The sequence below is a fragment of the Mizuhopecten yessoensis genome, unplaced genomic scaffold, assembly GCF_002113885.1.
Source record: "Mizuhopecten yessoensis strain PY_sf001 unplaced genomic scaffold, ASM211388v2 scaffold716311, whole genome shotgun sequence".
NCBI classification, from domain to species: Eukaryota; Metazoa; Mollusca; class Bivalvia; order Pectinida; family Pectinidae; genus Mizuhopecten; species Mizuhopecten yessoensis.
Window position 1 is genome coordinate 552,065 of NW_018480053.1, and position 16,341 is coordinate 568,405.

At 34.2% G+C, this 16,341-nt stretch overlaps 1 protein-coding gene across 2 annotated transcripts in view; it reads left to right on the forward strand.

The window, feature by feature from the left end:
* Window positions 1–1,144: 1,144 nt before the first annotated feature.
* Window positions 1,145–16,341, forward strand: part of LOC110442923 (condensin-2 complex subunit D3-like) — a 54,463-nt gene continuing 39,266 nt past the window's right edge. For both annotated transcript variants that reach the window (XM_021486816.1, XM_021486817.1), the window contains exons 1-14: window positions 1,145–1,224; window positions 2,562–2,726; window positions 3,326–3,411; window positions 3,975–4,050; window positions 4,665–4,742; window positions 6,397–6,500; window positions 7,085–7,174; window positions 9,290–9,420; window positions 10,206–10,245; window positions 10,494–10,550; window positions 11,257–11,375; window positions 12,124–12,235; window positions 13,234–13,320; window positions 15,579–15,648. In XM_021486816.1, the coding sequence (XP_021342491.1) occupies window positions 1,161–1,224; window positions 2,562–2,726; window positions 3,326–3,411; window positions 3,975–4,050; window positions 4,665–4,742; window positions 6,397–6,500; window positions 7,085–7,174; window positions 9,290–9,420; window positions 10,206–10,245; window positions 10,494–10,550; window positions 11,257–11,375; window positions 12,124–12,235; window positions 13,234–13,320; window positions 15,579–15,648 (1,279 nt within the window). In that variant the 5' untranslated portion in view covers window positions 1,145–1,160. The remainder of the gene's footprint in view (window positions 1,225–2,561; window positions 2,727–3,325; window positions 3,412–3,974; window positions 4,051–4,664; window positions 4,743–6,396; window positions 6,501–7,084; window positions 7,175–9,289; window positions 9,421–10,205; window positions 10,246–10,493; window positions 10,551–11,256; window positions 11,376–12,123; window positions 12,236–13,233; window positions 13,321–15,578; window positions 15,649–16,341) is intronic.

Here is a 16,341-nt window from a genome sequence, read left to right on the forward strand (position 1 = left end):
ACCTTGTCAAATATCGGGATCCCTATCTATAAACATCCTGATGTCTAACACCGTCCCTGGTACACGCGATTGAGGTCCACATCCTATAATCATACATGTATACGCACATCAGTCAAGTCAACTATGAAGCTTCTTTGGGACAAGAGAGGTGGGGCCAAAAAATAAAAGAGGAAATATTTGAAATCCTTTTTTTTTTTAAATATTTTTGCCGTGGTTGTTTAAATATCTAGGTGGGTGATACAGGACATCTGGCCCTGTTGCTTGTTTGCTTAAGTGTTATGTTAATATGAAAACCATGTACGTAGCCTTCCTAATATATAATGATCTTCCCTTCATTTTCCTTTCTATACTGTTTACCTTATTCTGAAACAGTACCATATTGTAGGGTCTTTATCTTTTGTGTTTCATGTAATTTGGAGAGGATATAGATGAGTTGAGAAAGCTTGAGCCCTATCAATATTCTTTTGCAATGAAAAGATGTTAAATCAACGCCATATTTTGTCTAGCAACCCATTGGCGTTATAGGTGGAGGGGTCTGTTGAAATATCGACAGTGTTCCGGGCGTCATAGGTTACGATTTATTTTTACAATCCTGTTCAGAATTAGGCTGGGACAAAACTAACATTTATGTTCACTTATTGCAGCAATGCAAGGTTTTTAAATTTGCCAAAAATTAAAGATAATCTCTTAAAGAGGCTTGTTTTGCGAAAGTGAAATAAATAAATAATTATGATACAATTAATTTTGCCAACTATTATATCTATATAATTTATGTTAAAACAATATTGCAAGCTGAAACATTAAAATTTCAAAGTATCCTTTTAGAAGCTCTTAAGAAATTCAAACTTGGATATTAACTAAAACAGATTTTGAATCACAGACGTATGATAACTACATCTGTTCATAAAGACTTTTTTTTTTTTTTTTTTTTAAAAGATTTTGAAAAATATCTATGAATTATATAACATTTTTTATAACATAATTAAGCTTACAATGCGGGCAATAAACACGACGTTTGTGTCTAAATTCTAATAAGAGGCGTACAAGTTCCTATACAGTAGCTTAATGACGTAAGTATAGATTGTTTCGTTTCGTTTCTTTATGCAATTTCGTATACATTTTAAACCGGAAGTCGATAGTATTTGGCGGCTAACTTGAAAATGGCGGATGTAATCAAGACAGTCGAAGTGCTGGATAAATTTGAACTTCAGCGTTTGCAAGAAGGTTTGACAACTGATGTGATTTGAAGTTCATGTTAACTTAATGTTACTCGTCTTATTAAATTGACCAAACAAAATAATTACAACCCTTTACGCATATAGAATACAAATTACAACTGGCCTAGTTAAAAACGGAATCAGCTGTTTCGGCATTTGATTTTGAATGGAAACTGATACTAGCCGTGAACTATACATCGCACGTACGTCGTAGTGTTACCTGAAGGGAAATGTTCGGTTTGACAAGTTGTTTTTTAGACAAGCAGATGTACAACAACATAAATATTAAACTATAGAAGGGACAGCAGTGTAACAGAAATAATGGGCACTCTAAAACTAGCACCACTAAAGGATCGCAGGAGAGACCATCGGCTTGCCCTCTTTTATAAGATCGTGAAGGGGCTAGTGGCCATACCTGTAGATCACATATTGACTCCATCAAACACCCGTACCAGATCAAAAAATAGTGAAAACTACCGACATTTCCAGTGTAATACGGACATATTAAAAATCTTTTTTCCTCGAACAACAACAGAGTGGAATAATCTACCAGAAGACCTCGTCAAAATGCAAAACTTAAAAGCTTCAAGACAGCACTACAAACAAACAATATAAACTAAAAGCGTCTTACAGACAGGTTAGGGATCGCCCCTGATTACATACTACAGCCCACATAACAGAACAAAAAAGTCCCGTTTTAAATAGACACTCTTTTATGACAACACATCAAATAATGTGTAGCAATAGTTGCAAAAATGGTGTCTTTTTGTAAATATTTTTGTACTGAACTCGTCTTTCAATACACCCATAATATATTTATACAGGTGTATCGACAGATGACACTAAGTAACTGTGCATTCAAATACACAGCACAAAAAAGAATTCACAAAACGTGAATAGTTTCTTGTTACATTGACAGTACATACCACTGTTTTACTCATAACATAGTTTAGAACACAATCCCAATAATCAGGGAAATAAATGTAAGTGCTAGCAAAAATTCACTTGACTCTCTGGTTCATCATCTTCAATTTATTGACTTCCTCCGTCGATACCGAAGATTAATAGAACAGATTGGAAACATCCTCTGACTTGAAAATATGCACTGGAACTTCAACATTACCTCTCAAGCAAATGGATAAAACAAATGATATTTTAAAATATTTGCTGTCTCTGATATTTAGAATAAAATGACAAAAAGTAAATTGTATAATATACATTTAGAAAACTAAAATTTGGTGCTAAAAGCTTATTACAAGAAGAAATTTATTTTAAATTATGGTGTTTATTAATTTTATTATGTATTCAATTAAATAATTCCACATTTACCTTTTTAATTTTCAGACTGGGTGAAGTCTGTATGGGACAGTGATTTCACAGAGATTGATCCTATAGACATTGACCTACAGAACGACTTTCAAGAGAATGAATACCATTGCCAGTCACTACGTCTGTTGCAGGAAAGTCTGGTGGACTGGGTCACACACAAGGAAGGAGAACAGGGTGAAGGCAAGGACACAGTCACATTATATGAGAAATCCAATATATTACATAATACAGGAAAAGTGCACTGCAATACAAAACTGAAATATAATTGTATTGCAATATTTTTCAAAAACATACTTTTCTGTATCAGAAGGATTATGTGTGTTAAATTTCCATGTTGAATGCTGCAGTCCAACAGTTGTGTCAATAACCATACAATAGGCGATTACAAGAGACTGGAATTAATGGAATCTCTAATCCATATGATCTGGTTCTCTGATTCAGTTTGGCAGTTTTTTGACAACACATTTAATTAAGAGAGATTTTTTTTCTTGTTACATTCTTTATTTCAAAGTAAATAGATATATCTCATGACACCTTATGAAGACCAATCATTGTCTCAAATGATTGACCCTCTACCGGGCCATTAATAGTGATAAATATAGGTTGGATAACTTTTGATTTTTAATTTTTGAAAATGAAGAGAAAAATTTGACATAGATATCATGTTTTTCTTTATTTAATCACATGTTTTAATTAGGATCAATTTTGCCCTACTGACCAGATGATATGATTTAGTTATACTTGTATCAACGTAAGTATGTTATTCCTGACCATTTCAGGTTTCTGGACTGTCCTGGTGGAGAATGACATTCAACATAAACACTTGATTGCTCTGTTTGCATACCTGATTGATATTGGACAATCGGTAAGATTTTAAATTCGACCAGCCTCCTTTGGCTGTTAGGCCTTCAGTGTTTGAACTCCACCCTTGTGTGCCGACTGTTAGTTGCAGGTTGGACTTTTGGTTTTGAAACAACTTGTGTTGAACCTATAAACAGGGTCTTGAAACTAATTAAAAGATTGTATTGCTACAACCCTTGATAAAATATTCTCATTGAATCTGTTGTTATCAGGTACAAAAAATGTATGTTATAGGTAACACGACCAACCCTAGTTTTTATCTCCCACTCTAACAATTTTATCTAACTTGAATGCACTTAAACAATCCAATGGTAAGTGTCTCTATTTCAAAAGCTGGTATCAAAACCAATTTAAATCTCATCTTATTTTCTAAAATACCTAAAAATATGATAAAAATGAATAAAATTGGTCTGAATAACTATGTTTTGTATTTTTTTTTGTAATTTCTGCAATTTACACGTAAAGTAGTCACATATTGGGAATTAAATGATCAGTTAGTTGCATTACGTACATGTGGACTGTGATTTGGTCATTTATAAGGTTCCCTCCAATTTTTATTTCTTGCAGAAAACTGCAGACATCGTGAAAAAAAAATCTGCCCTTTTGTCTTGTTCTGGCTACTTGAAGTTATTAACAGTACCGGGTAAGTTTAGTGTATATTGGACTTGTGTGTTTTTGCCATTAGACATACCAGGTAAGACTTGGTGCTGATATTTTTTTATATTAGATATAGATATTAATTCATAAAATGATATAAATAAATTCATAAATCAAGATTTTATTGTGGAATGCAACTTGTTTAGGCAGAGACTGACCTATATGTTATGCCTGACAGTGTTTCAGACAGGTCTCATTGTATATAAAAATGATCAAATAAACTATGGTCGTATTTGTTAAGTACACAGATAAGCTTTAAAGTTTAATGGGAGGGGGAAGGTGTCTTTAAAGATTAATGGGAGGGGAACTTGGGGAAGGTGTCTTTCAAGTTTAATGGGAGGGGGAAGGTGTCTTGGGGAAGTTTGGACAGACAGAAGCTTTTGTTTTTTGTTGACGTCTCATCATCATTATCTTTATTTTCCCTTTCCCAATTAAATCTAGTGTATTAAGACACTTTACATATCATGGTTTCTGTATTAAGACACTCTACATATCATGTTTTCTGTATTAAGACACTTTACATATCATGTTTTCTGTATTAAGACACTTTACATATCATGTTTTCTGTATTAAGACACTTGATTTGCTTGTTGTTTACAGGAAGTAGTGCCTTCCATGTGTTCCATCCTGTCCTGTATGAGAAGACTATAGATATGCTGAAACAGTGGACCACTATTGGTACGGAACGTATATCAAAACTAATTAAGCATTGTGGTCTTTAAATAAGTAATAGCCATTTATAAACTGACTAAGCCACTAAAAACCTATCGTATCTACTCAATAACATATAAAAGCAATTCCTGTAGAATTCTTTTATGAACAAAAAACACATAAAATGAATAATTGGTATGTCGAATAAAAGGTATGGAAAAATATGTATATTTTATATGTCAATGAATTATGTATTTAACATTTCAAGTACAACAAAACAACATGATACTTAACTAAGAGTAGATATTAAATGTATATGCGATGTATAAATAAAACTTCCCTTACCTCTATTTTCGTATTAATTCAGAAAATGGCAAATTACACCATCCTGAAAAAAGGAATAACATTAACTTTTTTTCGGAAATTACAGCATGTTGATTAGTTATTTGGTCAGCCATTTATATGTATTAATGTTTTGTCCCAGGTTTGAAATAATGTTTCATATTTTATTGATATTGTTATAGGATTTTGGTTTTAAAAAGAGCCTTCCAATATTCAATGATATGTTGAAAAAAACAGATCAGTATTTTTTTTTTTAAAATATAGATGATTGTGATTTTTAGGTCACCTGAGACAAAGTCTCAAGTGACCTATTGCGATCGCCTTTTGTCCGTCGTGGTCCGCCGTGCGTCCGTAAACAATTTACATTTTCGACTTCTTCTCCAAAACCCCTGAACCAATTTCAATGAAATTTTGCAGGGACCTTTCATGGACAAAGGTCAACAAAAATAGGGTCCGGTCTAGTTCCAAGCCCCCAGGGGCCTCAGGGGCAGGGCCAAAAAGGGTCGAATTGACTTAAATTTCAAAAATCTTCTTCTCAAGACCAAGATATAATAGAATCAAATACTCTTCATAGATGGAAGAGTCTTAAGGTGCTTTACCGAAATTGTGAATTTCATGACCCTGGGGTCTCACGTTTCCCCCTGGGGAGGGGGTAAACTTTACTATAGTTTATATAAGGAAATCACATTTTGGACCAACATTTGTTTAATTTCCATTGGAAGTAATTCAATTTGGGTTAGCATTATCAGTATTAGGTAGCAGTTTGATAATAAGCACATATCAGCCCTGACTGACCCCCAGGGGCTGATGGGTGGGGCCAAAAAGGGTCGAATTTACTGAAATTTCAAAAATCTTCTTCTCAAGACCCAGATATGGTAGAATCAAATACTCTTCATAGATGGAAGGGTCTTAAGGTTTATGACCCTAGGGTCTCACGTTTACCCCCTGGGGAAGGAGGGGGGGGGCAAAATTTATTATGGTTTATAATGGCAAATGATACTTTGAATATTACATGTTAATAACTTGATTGGAATTATAACCTTGAATTGACAGTTTGATACTTTGAAAATTTTGAGCCAGCCCTACCCCCAAGGGCTGTAGGGTGGGGCTCAAAGGAGTCAGTGTGCTAAAATTTCTTCATTTTCCTTGTTAAGAATCAGAGGTGCTAGTTTCAAATCCTTTTTAGTCTGAAATCTGTATGCTAGATATTGAATAAGGTGGTTTTATTTTTTTTGTCACTTTGAATAATATTTCTATTCATGTTAAAAACAAAATCAACTCTCTGTATAAATATAAGGTGACCGTTAAGGCCCATGGGCCTCTTGTTTCTATTTATTAGGCTCCAGTAAGAGAAAAAGGAGTGCTGCCACTACTGGGACACAAAAAGGCAAGAAAAGTCGGGGCAGCAAACAGACGGTGGACCCCACAGTTGATATTAATGTGGTGAGTTTGAGATACTTCATTTGCTGATAAAAAAATCAGGATTTTATTTTCTTCCCAGATAAGTGTACATGTAGTTTAATCTTTACTATTGGGAACAATTATTTTTGGCTTTCAGGTGTCAAAAACTAAGGGATCTTTTTTCTAAGATGAAAGCGAAAATTTACAAGAGTTATATAGCATTTTAGACTTTGAATGGTGCTTGTGATAAATTGAGTGGAAAAAAAGAGGTTGATGTAAAAATTTAAGGTTGGTAGTGAAACAGAAATGCCAATTTATTCCCATATTAACAAAGTTTTCTTAGGTTAAACACTTGTATTACATTGAAACTTTAATTTAGATATGCTGATTATCAGTTAATTATGTACAGATATGAAAAAATCCTTTTCTGGTAAAATTAGCATACATTTAGGTTATTCTTGTTCATACATACAATAATTACATATAAAAATTATGAAATCATTTGTAAGTCTTCAGTTATAGAAAACATTTGTAAAATATCATTCGTTTCTTTGATAATGTAATCCTCTTGTAATTGTGAAGTTATAGACAGTTTAGCCTATAAATGTTAATTCTCCCATCTGCAGGACTTCAGTGATGATGACGATGAAGATGCAGAGGAAATGGCACCACAAGAAGTCACTGCAATCAAGAAACTTCTGATGGAACTTCTACGGGTATAAACTGTTCACTAAACTTTTGTAATATCAAATGATGTGTAACAACAAATTACTTTGGAATGCCTTTTAGTTTAAAAGTCTACATTCATATGTACACACAACATTGTGGGTAATTTCTTTCAATGTTCTTTGATTGCAAACTTATTTATTTATGCAAACTTTTGCGATTGGTTGGTATGTTTGATGTTAAAACTGTTTGAATATAACACCAATAAGTGTTGCTAGTTATTTTTATAGAAAGACATTTTTCTCAAAAGCTGGATCTACGTATGTACTAATATGACAATATTTACACCTTGTAAGTGGTATGTTTAAAAATCTAGTGTTTGAAAATTGTACCATGTGACTTATCTATTCAATGTAAATTTTGAAATTTCCTGCACATTTACCAGGTAATCATTGCAAGTTACATTTATGCAGGATTGTATTCTCTTCTCCGAATACCATACAGACTTTGAGGACATGAATTCTTGCAAATTCCTGGTATATAACTTCATTGCTAATAATTCATTTGTGAATGTTAAATTCAGTCGTTTGAAATTGAACTTACAGAGGTTTTATTATAAGCTTTTTAGCTCACCTGGCACGAAGTGCCAAGTGAGCTTATGCCGTGGTGCGGCGTCCGGTGTCAATATTTTACTTTAAACGACTTCTTCTTAACAACCGAAAGGCTTAGGGTGATAATATTTGGCCAGAAGCAAACTGGGATGAAGGGCTACCAAGTTTGTTCAAATAATTGACCTTCGTCTATTTTCAAGGTCACAGGGGTCAAATATGTTAAAAACTTTGAACAACTTCTTCTGAATAACCAAAATTCCCAGGGTGAAGATATTTGGCCAGTAGCATGCTGGAATGAAGGGCTACCAAGTTTGTTCAATTAAATGATCTTCACCCATTTTCAAGGTCACAGGGGTCAATTATCTTAAAAAATCTTTAAACAACTACTTCTGAATAACTTTGAGGCCTAGGATAATGATATTTAGGCAGTAACATGCTAGGATAAAGGGCTACTAAGTTTTGTTAAAATGAATGACCTTTACCTATATTCAAGGTCACAGGGGTCAAATATGTTTAACACCTTTAAACAACATCTTCTCAATAACTAAGAGGCCTAGGATGATGCTATTTGACCAGTAGCATGCTGTAATAGAGGGCTACCAAGTTGGTTCAAATAAATGACCTTCACCTATTTTCAAGGTCACAGGGGTCAAATATGTTAAAAACTTTGAACAACTTCTTCTGAATAACCAAAATTCCCAGGGTGAAGATATTTGGCCAGTAGCATGCTGGAATGAAGGGCTACCAAGTTTGTTCAAATAAATGACCTTCACCCATTTTCAAGGCCACATGGGTCAAATATGTTTAAAACTTTTACACAACTTCTCCTGAATACCCAAAAGGCCTAGAACAATGATATTTGACCAGTATCATGCTCAGATGAAGGGCTACCAAGTTTGTTCAAACAAACGACCTTCACCTATTTTCAAGGTCACAGGGGTCAAATATGTTTAAAACCTTTAAATAACTTCTCCTGAATATCAAAGAGGCATAGGCTAATGACATTTGGCCAGTAACATGCTGGGATGAAGGGCTACCAAGTTTATTCAAATGAATTACCTTCATCTATTTTCAAGGTCACAGGGGTCAAATATGTTTAAAAACTTTATTTAACAAATTCTTCTTAATAACCAAAAGGCCTTGGATGATGACATTTGGCCATTAACATGCTGGGATGAAGGGCTACCAAGTTTGTTCAAATTAATGACCTTTGCTCATATTCAAGGTCACAGGGTTCAAATATGTTTAAATCTTTAAATGACTCGTTCTGAATATTCAAAAGGTCCAGGGTAATGATAGTTAGCCAGAAATATGCTGTAACGGAAGGCTATAATCTTTCAAGGTCGCAGGCGTCGTATGTTTAAATCATTTAATAGATTCAAATGGATCAAACACATATATTTTGCCTGTAGCTGTATATTAGTCCACTTTTAAGATTGCAAGTGTGAGATTAATACCAGGTGAGCGATTCAGGCCCATTGGGCCTCTTGTTGTTAATTTGTTGTTTGAAAATGGAAACAACTCTGATATATTGAGTTATGTGCCTGTTTCCAGGACCTGGTGTTTCTGCTGGAGACCACACCTATGCGTCAGTCTGAGGCATCCTTGTACCATACTGTACAGATTCTAACTGAACTCACACGACATGAGACTGACACCTTCAATGGAAACTTTAATGAGAGATGGTAAGCCACCTTAACTTTTATACTTTTTATTTATATATCTAGTACATCAACTATTCTTCATTGAGTTAAATAAAATTCAAAACATCGGGACTTCGACTAGCAAATATTGAGCATCAAGCATTGAGATCATGTACATAAGACAGAACGGTATTCTTATGTGACGAAACACAAGCTTAGAAATTTATTTTAAATGTCTATATATACATTTACAGAAATAAAAATAGCATGTTTAATAACACACTGTAGTTTGCATTGTGATCTTATCAAATTAGACATTTCTTTGTTTATCAATTAAATTTCCGAAGTCTGTAACCTGTGTTGATGTTGTCCATCACATGCGCCATGTTGCTGAGGGTGATTCTCGTTGGCTGCTTGTTTTTTTACAGAATTATCAACACTAATGGATTATCACTTTCCGTCATATATACTCCACACTGTTGTATTTAGGAAACAAATAGTGAGATAATCAGTGTCATTTTATTACCTATAAATAATTAATACCGGGTTGTGTTAACATTTGTCGCCAGTACTTTTCAGTGGATATCAAAACATGAAGGTTTTAAAATGACTGCGGTGGGCATTTAATTGTACCGTACAAGTACATTTTTTACTTTAATTTATTAATTAAAACTTTTTTAAGTTATGCAGTAATATTCAAATGTCAATCAGCATTTCTAGGCGATTCTTTAATTTGCAAAAAAAATGAAGTTTTGTAAAAGGTAAGTATGGTTACTATAACTATAAAATATTTAGTTTTAAATTTGATTTACTTTGTATCATTTCAGTCCCTCCTCCAGGTTGCCTGTGGCAGGTCTTGCTTACAAGGTTGGTATCAGGTCCAACTGGCATGCTAGCTGGAGGTGTACCCATTATTAGACATGCGTTTTGGGATGATTGCTTATAATAAACCTTTGGTTGAATATACTTTCCACTTACAACTGTTGATACTCATTTCAAATAATTTGTCATCTGATTAAACCTGAATATCATGCAGTCTTTGAAGTCTGTCTGAGTCTTAATTTTTGAAATCATTGCCAATGTACCATAATGAAGTTTGTCCATGTTTTTTTCAGGGTCTTGGCTTCCTGTGCCTTCCTCTACATAATCACATTGTGTCCTTGTTCCATGCAGTAAGTATCAGTTCATATGTGAAGTGTTTGAATTAAAGGGGTCATTGCATACCATAAAAACAAAATAGTGTCAACAGCCTTGTCATGGTTTCAATATAAAATACAATAATTCAATATTATATAAATCTGTTCTTTTTGTGACACCTTCAGGGCGAAACATCCATGCATCAGTTTTATGTTGAATGTATGAAACCTTAATTCTGCAAAAAAGTTGCATTACTGCAAGACACTTACATTTGAAAAGGTATATAGTTTCTCTTCAGTTTGTGAGTAAAGATGACCAAAAATTCATATGTTTTGTGTTTATTTATTCAATCACAATTATACAGGGAATGTTCCTTTTGTGACTCCAAATCCTTGAGAAATAGTTAATTGGTGCAGTTGGTAGTGTTTTTATTTTTCACTATAAAGACGTCTTGATAGAAGAATGTTGGTGATCACCTGCCCAACCATATTGGTTTTCTCCGAGTTCTCTAGATTCCTCTCATATGATAATGCTTTGGGTGCTTTAATCCAGGCCAACAAGAGCAATTGATATACATTGGAAAAACTTGTTTCATAATTGTTGGAAAATAAGTGAAGTTTATGTAAGAAGAGCAGTCAAAGAAATAGTATTGGCAAAAACAGACTTATTTACAGAATGTAACTTGCAGCATGTCAGTTTGGAGCTACAGGCCCAGTTGGTCTCTTGTTTTCCACTCTACAGATCTGTAAGAACCTCATGCCCAGTCTGCTGATGTTGATTGGAGATAATAAGGCAGTGGCTGCCACAACCATCCCCAAACCTGTCCAGGTCGCCTGTGAACAAGCAACTTCATTTATCTGGTAAGATGTGTAGAATTTAATTTGTTTACAGATAACACTGAAGAACTGTATGATGTCAAAAAGCCACGACACAATGATTGATTTTTGAGACTAACTTAGTATTTGTTTAATCAGATTAAGAACAGGGTGAAAATGTCATGGAAAAAACCCGATAAATAAATACAAATAATCTTATTAATGTAATTTTGAAGTAATTTTGTCTTTGATGACATTACCTCCACTTAAAACTGAATAATATTCCCCCCCCCCCACACAGTAATTTTGCAGTGTTGAATTCACATTGATGAACATACTTAGTGGTACAGCTAAATGTAATGCATAGTCCACTATTTTGACTTTGTCCAGTATTTGAAGGGCTTTAAGTACAATTACGAAGTAAGTTATAACATTTTATTGTATACTTTACCAAATATAAGATGAAATTTATCTAGACCAAGATCCTGTGTTAGAAAGGTAGAATGGTGTGAATGTGAATTTGGTTTTATTTGTCCAGTTTGGAGTCAATCACCCTGGGGAATGAGTGTGCTTTCTTCACAATTTTTGCCCCAAGTGTTCCAAATTAAAATTATTTAAAAAAAAGTTCTTTCTACAGTTTATAATGAATATAACATTTAAATGTAAAAAAACCTTTAGTTAAACAAAGTATTTATAGTATTAAAAAATGGTATTTAGACAAAACAATATTTCTAGGTCCCTTTCCAAAGTATCGGTTCAGTATAAATTACAGATGTATTGATTTTGTTGATAGCCACATGATGAAGCAGTGTGGAGATCGTGTCCACCCAAGTGTACGGACCCTTCTCCAACACATGTGTACCAAGGTCCCAGACAAAACTGAATACAGGTCAAGGGTCACACAGGTTAGTATAAAGCACAGGTCAGGGGTCATGTTGATCAGCATGCAGTACAGGTCAAAGGTCAGTGTATTAAACAAATCGTTTATAAAGGACTAATCAGGTGTCCCAAAGGGCCGTATGTAGGCAAGTGAAGGGTCAGAAAGGGGAGTACAGTAAAACCCTGCTAGTTATATAACTTGACCTTGTGGATCAAGATCAATAGCTTGAGAAATATATGGTATTGGGCGAAGTTAGCTGGACTTTGTCATGTGTGGATCAGGTGGGACAGCAGAAAAGCTTAAACGTTGATAATGTCACAGATGAAAGGTGAAAGGAAGAGAAACCGGTAGTTTATTCAAGAGTTCAGCATTTAATAAGATATAAAACTTCTCAATAACATATCCCCATTTGTGTATATAACAAAAAAAATAAAGTAAAAAGCATTTATCTCACCCCTAGGGCTGAAATTATATATCGTTGTATCGCGATACTTTTGTATCTTATCAAATTGTTATGTTTGCCTGCATCGTGATACACTAACAGTATCTAAATTATCAATTAATTTTTATCAAACTCTAAAAACCGTGTACTTGTATTTTTTGAGTCCTCCAGTAATGATGTGGTTCACTGTGCAGTCATACCCAAAAGTTCTAGAAATTATACAAAAATATATTTTTCGATAGTACAAATGTATAAATTTATTATAAAGGTCTATGACAAAGCTGGATTAAATTCTGCACTTAATTGTTATGAAGTTGACCTTTTAAGCAGGTATCTGTATCATGATACATATTGTATCTTAAGCATCATAACGCACTGCGTATCGTATTGTGATATCATTGCAGCCCTACTCACCCCATGACTCAAGATTTTAGATTTTCTTTAGAGGTACCGCTCATACAGTTCAGTTTGTAATTTCCTTATACAAGAAAATGGGAGATATCCTGCTATTCCGTAATTGCAGGATAAGATGGATTAAATTTGTAAAATCAATGATAATATTTGTATTTTTCTATTTTTAGTCTGTAATTAAAATTCTGAAAGACTTGCCGAATGAAGCTTTTGGAAAAATGGTGGAGTGGTTTTATCGCTTATCTAAACACTCAAAGGTATAGTATTTAGTAAATCTAAGATATGTTTGAAGGGAATGTAAGGAAAAGGAACACTTCAATTCCAATTTCTGACCCTTTCTTTTAGAGGACTGTATTATTGCATTTTTCCTATGGTTAATAAAACTGGTGTGCTGGAAGGTGCATGTTCCAATCCTGTGCCTGGCCTCTAAATAGGGTTTAGCCTTATTTTAATGATACTGTTTATTTAGGGGCATCCATTCATGAGAGTGTTAATTGTCAGTGCCTGATTAGTGTTTTATGGTTCTATGTAAAACAGTTAGATTTAAAGGAGCATTTGGAGTGATATATTCAGAAAGTCTCTAACGTTCATTAAAAAAAAATAAAAAAAATCTCCAAATATATAGAAGATCTGTCATAAGTTTCCTTTCATATTAGATTTATGATACAAGTTTTGGATTTTTAGCCCACTATCATCTGATGGCAGGCTATTCAAATCGCCCTGCGTCCGTGTTCCGTCGTCTGTCTTTCGTCCTTAAACCATTTAGGTTATCTCTATTTCTCAGGAGTTTACAGAGGGATCTTTCTCAAATTTTATATGTAGGTTTTCCATGGTCCCTAGTGGTGCATATTTACTTTTGAGACTGATCAGATAAACAAAATGGCCGACAGGCAGCTATCTTGGATTTTGACATTGAAGGTTTATTATTGCTATTTCTTAGGAAGTACTGGAGGGATCTTTCTCATATTTTATATGTAGGTTTCCCATGGTCCCTTGTTGTGCATATTTACTTTTGAGACTGATCAGATAAACAACATGGCAGACAGTTAGCCATCTTGGAGATTTTAACAGTGAAGGTTTGTTATCGATATTTCTCAGGAAGTACTTGAGGGATCTTTCTCAAATTTTATGTGTAGGTTTTCCTTGGTCTGTAGTTATGCATGCTTAATATTTAGACTGATAGGATAAACAAAATGGCCAATAGGCCACCATCTTGGATTGTGACATTAAAGGTTTGTTATTACTATTTCTCAGAAAGGGCGGGAAGGGGTCTTTCTCAAATTTTACATGTAGGTTCCCCTTGGTCTGTAGTTGTGCATCTTTAATTTTATGACTGATCAGATAAACATCTTGGATTTTGACTGTGAAGGTTTGTTATCGCTTTTTCTCAATAATTATCGGAGAGATCTTTCTCAAATTGAGCATGCAGGTTCCCCTTGGTCTGTTGTTGTTCATGTTTTTTTTGAGACTAATCAGTAAAACAAAATAGCTGACAGGCAGCCATCATGGATTTTGACAGTGAAGGTTTGTAATCCCTGTTTCTCAATAAAGAGTGGAGAGATCTTTCTCAAATTTGACGTTTAGGTTCCCCTTGGTCTGTAGCTGTGCATATTTTCTTATGAGACTGATCGGATAAACAAATCTTTGATTTTGACAGTTAAGGTTTGTTTGTGCTATTTCCCAGGAAGTACTGGAGGGTTCTTTCCAAAATTTTATATGTAGGTTCCCATGGTCCTTTATTGTTCATGTTTACTTGAGTTTTGAGACTGATCAGATAAACAAAATAGCTGACCAGCGGCCATCTTCAATTTCTGACATTGACGGTTTGTTAGTACTATTTCTCAGGAATAACTTGAGGGATCTTTCTCAAATTTGATATGTAGGTTCCCCTTGGTCCCTTGTTGTGCATGTTATATTTTGAGACTGATCATAAAAACAAAATGGCCGAAGGAAGAACTAAACAGATCTTTCTCATATTGCAATAATTGGTTCCCTTTCTTTCACATTCAGTACTGTACTAATAAATATGTGAAATGACAAACTCACTTTGAAGGTTGTCTTTTATATATACATAGTATTAAGTTTTGATCAAATGTTACCAATGTTATCAAGGTGCATTTACTATTAACATGACTCAAAGAACTAATGAAGATGGTATCTCTTGTTCATGTTTGCGAGCCTCTGGCGAGCAAATATGAAAAATTCAAAACGAATATCATAAATCTAATATAAAGGGAAACGAATGACTGATTCTTTTTATCATATAAAACAAAGTAATCTATAATTTTGATTTGAAACAAGTATTTTGCACTTGGCCGACTCTGAAACGATAAAAATTGCGTCTGCTGGGCCTTCACAAAGAAGAGACGTCACATTGATTGTTCCTATTCGATCTTGACGTCATTTCTGGAGTGGTATTACACACATTACATAAACATAATTTATGTGATAGCTTTATGACACTGCATAACATGGTATTCATATGATAAATGCTATTTAAATGTTGTTTTGGTAGATCAGCAGTCGTGCTTTCACCATAGAGATAGCGTCCATGTTGCTGGTGACTCCAGAGAGAGATGTGGATGGTAAGAGAAACAGTTTATTAGTATTCTGCATGTTTTTTTAAATGGTCTTACATGCCAATCTTTCAATCTTTCAAAAAAGACTTGGCATGTGCTGACAATGAATCGTAGAAGAAGATGTTGATTATGAAGTTTTCAGAAGAGGGTATATATTTGGGGTTTCTTGTCTTAAAGGGACATCACTGAAAAGGCGTTTTTTTTTTAATGAATTTATGTATTGTATGCACTTCCACTTATGTTACCTCGCTATCCCCATATTCATAGTTTGTTCCAAATGTCCAGTTTGACCACTTGAATTGTTCGGGAAAGCCCTGCTAAATATAGCACCGATAACGTCACCTGACTAGGCAGTAAACACAAGTGGTGCGAGCGAGATGAAACGGTTTCCAAAGGGGCCCCCAGAGAGGGGCCGTCGGGCAACTGCAACCTCTTACCGCACTATGAAACCAAGTTATATGATTTCTAAGTCCGTATTCAAACTTATTGAACAGTAATTATTCATCATTAGAAGTTAATTGCACACTTGCCAGTGTTCAGAATTGAAATTTATTTAGCTTTAAACATAAATTTGTTGCCAATAAAATTAAACAAGGGATGGGGCACAAGTTTTTACAATTTATCACAGCCTTCTCCCGTCATACATTTACAATTAAATGTCAACAATGATAATAGGCATAAACATAAAGTAGATATATT